The sequence below is a fragment of the Primulina huaijiensis genome, chromosome 9 (genome assembly GCF_012295235.1).
Source record: "Primulina huaijiensis isolate GDHJ02 chromosome 9, ASM1229523v2, whole genome shotgun sequence".
Classification (NCBI taxonomy): domain Eukaryota; kingdom Viridiplantae; phylum Streptophyta; class Magnoliopsida; order Lamiales; family Gesneriaceae; genus Primulina; species Primulina huaijiensis.
This window is the reverse complement of record NC_133314.1, coordinates 20,061,938-20,072,769: the sequence shown is the minus strand read 5'-3', so window position 1 is coordinate 20,072,769 and position 10,832 is coordinate 20,061,938. Positions and strand designations below refer to the sequence as shown.

Here is a 10,832-nt window from a genome sequence, read left to right as displayed (position 1 = left end):
TGAGCTAATTATAATCAAGTGCATTATCATCTTCGAGTCAACTTAGTTGAACACATATGAGCACAATACAACTGCGATAAAAAAATTAATTTATTAATTATGATCACTTATCTGATGTTTTATTTTATGAAATATTTTGTAATGTTATCAAAGCTCTTAATATTGTATCTTTCATTTTTTATGTTCTCAGTAAAAGTTAAGTTTATTTATATCGATTCATTATTGTTATACAAATGAATGTATAAAATTTAAAATAAATATTATATATAATAAATTAAATTATAAATAAAGCTAAGTGAAAATATAAATAAAAAATAAGTGTAAAGACAGTGAACTCATAAAAAATCCATGATAATGTAAATAAATGTTTAAAAAGTTAAAATTTTAAATTTTGATATGAAAGTAATACGACATGGACACAACATAAACCTCATGTAGAAGTTTATTATTGCGGATGTTCTTATATATCAGCATTATCTCGGAGATCGAAAAAATAATTTAATTAAATTAAATTAAAAAAATAAAGGACTATTAGTGATGTAAATAAATCAAACAGTTTGTGAGCTCTTCGAAGCTCGATTCGATAAAGGCTCGTTCGAGTTCGTTTAATGAGGCTCGTTAAGATAAACGAACCAAGATCAAACTTTACAATATTCGGTTCGTTAGCTAGTGAACATGTTATTTGATAAGTTCACGAGTCATCTCTCATATGAAAATAATAATTTTGATATTTGATTTAGCACATTATTTATGAAATATATAGAAAAATCTATTAAATTTATTTATTATAATAAATTTACAAATTTTAATAAGACTGTTATATTTTTATCTAAATTTATAATTTATTTTTTATCGAATTTAATGAAGAGTTAAATGTATAATTCATATTTATTAAGCTTGTTTAGATTCGATAAAAATTTGAATAAGCTCGTGAGCGATGAATATATTCTAAAATAAAACTCGAGCTCAACTCGATTATAAACGAGTCAAACTCTAAATATTTAAAAGTTCTACTCGACTCAAATTGATTCGATTACGTATTGAGGTAATTTGATACACTGATACTGTATACATGTGTAGGGGTTATTCTGCAAACTTTCCTCAATACAAGTCACAGGTTCTCTCTTCCCTGCTGGTTGAACTATACGAGAGCTGGTATAGACACAGAACGTTTGAAATCTCAAGCCAATCGCATCAAACCCTTGTTTGACGTTGAATAAAGCATCTATTCGCGAATTTCTCATATTGGATGCAGGATTGAAGATTGAATTCTTGAAAAAGAGAGCCTATACAACAAGAAAATGGTGAAGGTCCGAATGAACACTGCCGACGTTGCGGCGGAGGTCAAGTGCCTCCGCCGCTTGATCGGCATGCGTTGTTCCAATGTATACGATCTCTCTCCAAAGGTATTTTCACGTAGCTCGCTTTAGGAGAGTGCTCAATTGCCTTTGTTCCTTTCTCTTTAGTCCCGTTCCCCTCTTGTTAGTTGTAACTATATAAAAATTGACTTTTTTTTATATCTTATGTTAGAATTATATAAGAAGTCGAGTTTTGTCCCTTGGGAACAATACAATATTCAAATGAGTTTTCTTCCGACCTTTAAGTTATTGTTAAAGAAATCTGTTATACTTTTTTTTTTGAGTTCTTGTTTTTCGTTTGGTAATGCGTGCGAAATGTTTGCTAGACGTATGTGTTTAAGCTGATGAGTAGCAGTGGAGTGACAGAGTCGGGAGAGAGTGAAAAGGTTCTGCTGTTGTTGGAGAGTGGTGTTAGATTACATACCACGGTGTATATGAGGTATGATTCTACATTTCTACTGAATTTCATGCATTCTTTTTTTTTTCTTTGGTACAATTCCGTATTTCATTGAGTGATCTTTTTTGAGGCATACAACTCAGGCCTGGCAACTGCAACATTGCTGGAAATATAGGAAAGATGAAAGTTTGGCCTTAAAAAAGACCATCGGCCACCCATCTAAGCACTGGTCTTAGATTGCTTTCCACTGTCTAGTTCTGGCAGAAGAGTTCTTTTGCTGAATATTCTACATCTTTCTTCCGTACTTCTACTTCATGCCTTGGCCCTCAGTTTTAAAGAAACTTAGAGGGTAGAAAAGAATTCCTTTAATGCTTCTGTCTCTTTTCACACAGAACTGTGAGAGTTAGATACGAAGGAAGCAGAATGTGTACCCTTGAAAGAGAAAAATGTGTTTTGTTTGGTTTAAGACTCTTGGTAACAGGAGAAAAGAGAATTCATCATTTTGGTTTGTTCTAACATAGAAGGCTCGTTAGATAATTGACCGTTTCATACTTTATTTGTGACAAATGGATATGTACAATTATACACATACATAATAGTTATAATGGGAATAATTATGTATATCCTGAAAATCAAAATCTTTTCTTCTTCTACACAGGGACAAAAGTAATACACCGTCAGGATTTACTTTGAAACTAAGGAGACACATACGAACAAGACGGCTTGAAGATGTGCGACAACTTGGCTATGATAGGGTATGCATTACTGGCTTCTGTAGGTATCAGTGAATGTTTAATCTTCAAAATTTAGAAGGGTTTCGTAAAGTTGAAAGTGTTGGGGAATTACACCCCCGAAGCGATGCCAAACACGATGATAATAGTACCCAAAAATTGCGGAATAAAATAACCAACAAGAACACAAAGATTTACGTGGTTCACCCAATATTGGCTACGTCCACGGAGCACTGCAACTTTTATAACAGGAGAAATATTACAACAAGTGTATACACCAATACACTCAATATTTCTCACACTCCCAACCCGAGTATACCGAGAAAATAATTTCTCTAACTCACACAAAGAGAATTCCCGCACTCAAGAAAAAAATACACTCTTTTTTTTTATGCACTCTCTTTTTATCAAAACTGAAAAGCTTTTGATTTTGGGATACAATAACTGAAGGAATTGAGCTCTATTTATAACTGAAAGTTTTATGTAGATAATACTCTTTCAATTTGGACTTGGAGTTAATGCACACTACGTCATTTTGGAGTTGTATGCCCAAGGGAATATTCTTCTTACAGATTCTGAGTTTACTGTCCTGACTCTCCTTCGTTCACACAGGTCGACTACTCTAATGTGTTATTTGCATAGATCCATCATCATCATTCTTTTTTTTGTGTGCTAAAAGTTTGTGTGCTAATTTTTCTTGACAGGGATGACAATAAGGGAATTGCTATCATGTCGCGACATCGTTATCCAGTTGAACTATCTCGAGTATTTGAGCGTACAACTAGGGAGAAGCTTGAGGTAGCCTTCGAATCTGTGGTGCACGAGAAGTGTGAAAATGGAAATGACGGTTCCAATGCCTCCACGGGTAAAGATAATACTCAAAAGAATACAAAGCCTGCTGGGACATTCAAGAATGACAATACTCGTGCCAAGCAAACAACTTTGAAAGTTGTTCTTGGGGAAGCATTGGGTTATGGGCCAGCTTTATCGGAACACATTATACTAGATGCTGGTTTGACTCCTAGCACAAAATTACATAAAGAATTCAAAATGGACGGTAATTCAATACAGGTTCTGACTGAAGCTGTAAAGAAGTTTGAGGATTGGCTATCAGAGGTTATTTCTGGTAAGAAAGTTCCAAAAGGATACATTCTGATGCAGCGGAAGATATTGGGAAACAATGATGATGCTGTATGTCAATGCTATTATATTTATTTTTTTCTTCATAAAAATCCAATGAAGAATCATGGATGTATATTTCATTTGTCTGTTTATGATTAATGGGTTTCCTCTTCTGCAGATCTTCGATGAGTTTTGTCCATTGTTGCTAAACCAGTTCAAATCAAGAGATTCCATGGAGTTTGAGACATTTGATGCAGCTTTAGATGAATTCTACAGTAAAATCGAAAGCCAGCGTGTGGAACAACAACAAAGGGCTAAAGAAAATTCTGCTATGCAGAAACTTGATAGAATCAAATCTGATCAGGTCTATCATCGACTCTATGTTTACATTAGAGCTGATGTTCATGCTTTTTTGCACTACTGGTATTTAAATGTCTAGACATTGTGCAACCGATGCTGTTGTCTTGAATTTTCTTAATTTTTTACCTTTATCAGGCATGTGCTCGGAAATTGCATCACCAAAATTTGATTATTACGCTGTAAAGATATGCCCAAATTGAGAAAAGCTTATTTATTTGAGAAAAGCTTGTTTATGTATTGTAGTAGTCAATACCAAATTCTGCCTCTGGTGTTAAAAGTTTACCATGATGTCTCAGGAAAGTCGTGTGCATGCACTTAAGAGAGATGTTGAAGAGTGTGTCAAAATGGCAGAATTGATAGAATATAATTTAGAAGATGTAGATGCTGCCATCTTAGCAGTCCGTATAGCTATTGCAAATGGGATGAGTTGGGTTGATTTGGCTCGTATGGTGAAAGAGGAGAAGAAATCTGGAAACCCCGTAGCTGGCCTTATTGACAAGCTGCATCTTGACAGAAATTTTATGACACTTCTTCTGAGCAATAATCTCGATGAAATGGATGATGATGAGAAAACGCAACCTGTGGACAAGGTATCTAATTTAAAGCTTCAGTTTTTTTTTGCTTAATTCTATGGTATTTCAGCAACATCTTCTTAATTGTGAACGACTATTACATGTACACCATAGTCAAATCCAAACTTTTTAGGTTCGCCATCTTTACTTGGGGTTTTTACAACAATTGCAGTGACAAGCTATCCGTGCCCTTTGCCATAGTTGCCTCTTTGTGAATAACTAATTCCCCACTTCCATAAGGTTCCCTTACATAAAAGCAGGAGGGAAAATATAAGTAAAGAGCCTTATTGCTGTTTGTTTTTCCTTTTCAGGTAGAGGTTGATCTTGCACTTTCAGCGCATGCTAATGCCCGGCGCTATTATGAGCAGAAGAAGAAACAGGAGAATAAACAGGAGAAAACCATCACAGCACATGAGAAAGCTTTCAAAGCCGCTGAAAAAAAGACGCGCCAGCAACTTTCACAGGTGGTTGATGACTTCAGTGAATTTTAGTACTTTTCTTAGTCTAATTGTTTTGATACCAATATAATTAAGCTAATTTCTAACTTCTTTTCAGACTAACAGTAAAGATTTCTGACTTCTTTTGGGTTTGGTTTGGGTAGTTCCAAGAGCGATAGTTTACTGTATTTGCTAGACAATATGGTTGGAGCGGAATAGACGAATTTTGACTCTTTAGAAGAGTCGGTTGAAGAATGTTGGGACAAAATTAAGATTCGGGCATCTATCTGGATTGGGAAGCATGTAGAGTTTAAGAACTTCTCAATATCAGATTTGATTAGGGATTGAATTTATATTTGTTGTTGATATGAGCATGGTTTTTGTCTTTCTTTTTTGTTAATATATGGATTACTTGTCTGCGAGCTGTAATTAAATGATTTTAATTAATGAATATAATATGGTTTCCTGAAAAAAAAAAGAGATTGCTGACTTCGTTCTTGTAACAGCATCGATAATGATCAAGTTTATGTACTCCATATTTTTATCTGTATAAAGATGATGTAGAATGGGCTAGAAACAAAAGAAATGAGACCTTGAATATTCTAACAATTATGTTTCATAATCTCATATGAGAGGTAAGTGGAGAGTGGATACCAATAAAATAAAAGTAAGGATTGCTAATTTATAACTAATTGTCCATGGTTGTATATTTTAATTTTTCCAACTTATGTATCTACCTAGTTTTTTTCCATATGAGGTGGTAACACTTTTCCTTTATCTAATTTCCAGGAAAAAGCTATCGCCACAATTTCACACATGCGTAAGGTTCACTGGTTTGAAAAATTCAATTGGTTCATCAGCAGTGAAAATTATTTGGTTATCAGTGGACGTGATGCCCAACAAAATGAGATGATAGTCAAGCGTTATATGTCCAAAGGAGATTTGTGAGTATTAAGTAAATCTTGATGTACATTGTATGAACTTTTTCAGAAGCTATCTCTTTGCCAAGAAGTTTTAGTTGCAATCTTTTCACATTCTAAAGGATTTTTCGCTGTTGAATGATGATTTTAAATTATTTGTCTGAGTGATTTTAGGTGTTAAAATATCGAACTTCTGCAGTATGAGGTTATGTATGGCTTTTTGAATATTATGGAATACATCCACGATTAGATTCCTGATCCTTCTGGTTTTTCATTAGCTGTTTCTTTCATGTGTTTATTTTGGACTTGTTAAAAGCTTTCATATCTGATAATTTTACTTCAACAGAAGAATTAAATGTTGTTTGTTTTTTTATGGCTAACAGATATGTTCATGCGGAACTCCATGGTGCTTCTAGTACTGTGATCAAGAATCATAAACCTGAAAGCCATGTGCCCCCTCTTACTCTGAACCAAGCAGGATGTTTCACAGTAAGATGAAAGTAGATATTCGTGGTGAAATATCTGATTTCGTCTATCTGATTTGGGGAGTAGGTGCTTATCGTCTCTTTTTGTGATGTAGGTCTGCCATAGCCAAGCTTGGGACTCGAAGATTGTGACTAGTGCTTGGTGGGTGTACCCAAACCAGGTCAGTAAAACAGCTCCCACTGGAGAATATCTCACAGTTGGAAGCTTCATGATTCGTGGTAAGAAGAATTTTCTTCCACCTCATCCTCTAATAATGGGTTTTGGAATTTTATTTCGCTTGGATGAGAGTTCTCTTGGGTCTCATCTGAATGAAAGGAGGGTAAGGGGTGAAGAGGAAGGAATAATAGACATGGAGCAAACTGAACCCCTGAAAGAAATATCTTACTCCTATTCTGATTCTGATTATGAGAAGGAAGTCTTAAAAGAAAAGGTTGAGTCTTCAGGACTTACGAATTTATCAGCCGAGAGACTATCAGGGGAGGAAGTCTCCAAAGTGGCCTCTGCCAGTGGCTTGAATTTTTCAGAAGTAACCAGCAATTCACAAGACACCGTTGATGAAATTAGCGTAGTAAATTATGTATGTCATGATGAAGTATATGATGGCAAAACCTCTAAAACTGTTGCACAAGATTTGGAAGACCTAATTGATAAAGCCCTTGAGCTTGGATCTGCTACTGCTTCTACTAGGTATTATGGGCTCCCTTCTGTTGAGGGATCGGTGAGCGAGCATCACCATGAGGTGACAAAGCCAATGCAAAGACATCGACCTTACATCTCAAAAGCTGAAAGAAGAAAGCTCAAGAAAGGTCATAAAGAAGGTTCTGAAATTTCTACGGCTGAACATGGAAGAGAAACAGGAGATCACAACTCTGTGAGCCAGCCAGAGAATCAAGCTAAAAGTTCCAAGCCGATTAATGGAAAAATAAGTCGTGGACAGAAAGGAAAATTGAAAAAGATAAAGGAGAAATACGCTGACCAAGACGAGGAGGAGCGACTCATTAGAATGGCTCTGTTGGCTGTACGTACTGCTGTTTTAATATCAACCTTAACTGTTATTTTATTTTCGCTATAGGTGGATCTCTGTTTCATTTGAACTTTTGTGTGTCAGAAATAGTTAGGAAACTGCTTGCTGATCATTGAGAATTCAGTTCTCTAATTACGTCAAAAGAGATGAGGAAAAATTAGTCAATCCCTTAGAAATGAACATGAATCTTAATTCTAATTTCCCGCTCTTTGGAATCCTTTAAAAGACACTAGCACTAATATGGCAACTCATAAATCGTTGGTTTATTTACATGCAAATGAACCTGCAGGCTGCAGGGAAATCAAAGGGTGTTGAACAGTCTGAGAATGAAAATGCCCTTCCAGGAACAGAGGCCAAACTTGCTACAGGTATGGAAAATTAGAGAAACTGTTGTTTCATTGACTTTCCGACACTTGAAACTGATGCTGATACGATGTTTTTGACAAATCTATATTCAGAGGAAAACATCGAAATTTCGAACTGCAGATTTTTGGTTTGTTGCCTTATAATGTCAGGAATGTCCATATTATGCTGACAACTCCGTTAGAGTTGATTTTTGCGCTTAAATAGTATAGGAAATGCTATCACAAGATCTGTGTACTTCTTTAAGAGGTAGATTAAATTTATATTTGATTGATCACCCGCACAAAATATGGACATGTGGAATCATATCTGCCATATTTTATTTCTCGGTCATTGCTAAAATTCTTATCTACTTTGTCCGAGTCCATCCTTAATTTTTTTACTTGTGAATAGTTTCATTTATTTAGCCATTGTGTTCATGCCTGCTGTTTTATTTTCTTACATTTCAGTTCATATTGGATTGATATAGCGTCACTCTGATCCGCATCCATGATTTACTAAATCTTTTGGCTTTGATGTGCCATATTCTTGGTGATGGGAATAAGGAGCTAATGCTTCCCTTTTCATTTGCAGCACCTGCAGATGCTTCAAAGATATGTTACAAATGTAAGAAGGCGGGTCATTTGTCTCGAGATTGTCCTGAGCATCCGGAGGAAACCGGGAAGAGCAAAGCAGATGGTAGGGTAGATAGGGGTACCAGTGAGATAGACAGGGTAGCCATGGAAGAAGATGACATTCATGAAATCGGTGATGAAGAGAAGGAAAAGCTAAATGATGTGGACTATTTGACTGGAAATCCACTCCCTATTGATGTCTTGTTGTATGCTGTTCCAGTTTGCGGTCCTTACAATGCTTTACAAGCATATAAATACCATGTCAAGATAATTCCAGGCTCACTGAAGAAAGGAAAAGGTACTTACATGAAGTATTTCTTTTCATCTTGATTATTAGTTGCTTGCGATGTTTATTTTAGTTCTTAGATTGAAATATGTACATTTTCAAAATACCCATATGGCAGTTCCTCTCTGCTTTTGAGTTTTGCCATTTTAGGTACCTTTCCTGGCATTATTATCTGATTCTTCCCTAATGCAGCGGCCAAGACTGCCATGACTTTGTTTAGTCACATGCCCGAGGCATCGAGCAGGGAGAAGGAACTGATGAAGGCGTGCACAGATCCTGAACTTGTTGCTGCTATGATGGGTAACTCGAAGGTTTCAGCAGCAGGGCTAACTCAGCTGAAGCAGAAACAGAAGAAAATCAAGAAAACAAACAAGGGAGAGGTGAGCTAGGACAACAACAAATGGGTTACTACGTACTAGAGGTGTGCGTAGAATGCAGCATTATTAGGCCAAGAAGTTCGAATCCATTTTTGAAATGTTGTTGATAGGATATGGAGTTATTTGCACCAAAACCCCAAATATCGAAAATGCATAATTCACCAACTTTTATAAAAATTGCACGATTTACATTTAATAACCCGATTTTTTACGTGCTACGGCTGAAAAACCAACGTGAGTCTTACATTGACCTGAGATTTCCTCCTACAAAAAACTATGGAAGAAGATTCTATGGTTTCTTGCTCAATTTTGTTGTGTCGATCAGAACAATTTATATTTCGATAAATATATAGTTGACAATATTGTTGATTAATAAAAGAGTATTTTTGTACATTCGATGTAAAATTATTCAAAATTTGGTTTCTAACCGCAACATGGACGCATATTTAAAAAATAGCGTTAGCATGGATAAATCGTGTAATTTTTATAAAAATTCAAGAGCTGAAATGTATTTTCGATATTTTACAAAAAGTTTTGATGCAAATAACTTATAAGATACGTGCCAAAAGTAATATAGATATTTTGTAAAATATGAGAGTTGCAAAATGGTAATTTGTTTAAATTTTCCAAATAAAAATAGATTTCTTATGTATAATTACCTGTGATTTTAAAACTAATTTTTAGGGAATTATATTTATTAACTTATTTTAGAATTTATCAACACATGAGTAACATATATAACAATATAATTTTTTAACAGTTATGTAATTATTTTTGTTATAAAATTATCTCCTTAATCATAGACCAAAGAAATGAGTGATATATTTTTGCTTGACATTTAGTTAAAGGAGAATGGTGAATATATTTTGTCTATTTGAATGCTGTGAGGGGCTGGAGTATGTTGATCGATGGTGATAGTTTTGTATTTATTGAATTTGGCTCAAGTTTATTGACTGATAATAAGTATATAAAAACGATTGTGCAATTTTTTTCTACTGTGCAAATTTTTCTATGATGTTATTGAAGCTTATGTTAATTTACTTTGTAAAATAATAGTATTTCTCAATTCAGTATTTCTCGAATTTATGAACACTCATAATCACTTTTTGCTAAAGAATTAATTTTGAAGCAAATATTTCAACAAGTTCGTGTTGTAAAATATTTCGGTGTCATTTTGTATGCTAACTTCGGCCTCTGTTGTTTCAATGCAGAAGTCAAGAGTATGAAGTGGATTTAGAGATGGATGACTCATTTGACACCATTTTTTTATCACATTGTTTGCACAATATTTTGATTTGCGGGCGTGTCAAGAGTATGAAGTGGATTTAGAGATGGATGACTCATTTGACACCATTTTTTTATCACACTGTTTGCACAATATTTTGATTTGCGGGCGTGTCAAGAACAAAAATGTACCAATTTGTGTAAAAACAATGAAAATTTAACTTCTAAGAATCTGATTATAGACACTAAATTAGATTGTTCGTTATAGTGTCCTAAACAAATACAACGCCAAAACGAAAAAAAAGACAATAGAACTTGATGAAATAAACTCCTAACATAATTGTGTATCAACAAATCAGTAAGAAATTACAAAAACATGAAAAATATAACAAAATAGTGCTAGAATATGTACGTGAATGCTAAAATATGACTGGAAAAACATGAAAAAGCTTGACTAAATCTATGAGAATTTTGGAGGGAGTTGCCTGGAGTTTTTGCTATGTGTCTTGTGTCTTCTCTATGTTGACCGATTCCTTTCTTTTCTTCACTGTGTGGTGCGAT

At 34.7% G+C, this 10,832-nt stretch overlaps 1 protein-coding gene across 1 annotated transcript; it reads left to right on the top strand.

Moving 5' to 3' along the window:
* The first annotated feature begins 1,102 nt into the window (after positions 1-1,102).
* On the top strand, positions 1,103-9,257 carry LOC140984468 (uncharacterized). The gene is made up of 14 exons (XM_073451904.1): positions 1,103-1,406; positions 1,685-1,797; positions 2,414-2,510; positions 2,974-3,098; positions 3,191-3,677; positions 3,787-3,972; positions 4,265-4,558; positions 4,852-5,004; positions 5,767-5,921; positions 6,281-6,386; positions 6,478-7,401; positions 7,697-7,775; positions 8,344-8,682; positions 8,863-9,257. Exons 1-14 carry the CDS (start codon positions 1,302-1,304, stop codon positions 9,057-9,059), a joined length of 3,360 nt encoding a protein of 1,119 aa, XP_073308005.1. The 5' UTR covers positions 1,103-1,301; the 3' UTR covers positions 9,060-9,257.
* The last annotated feature ends 1,575 nt before the right edge of the window (positions 9,258-10,832 follow it).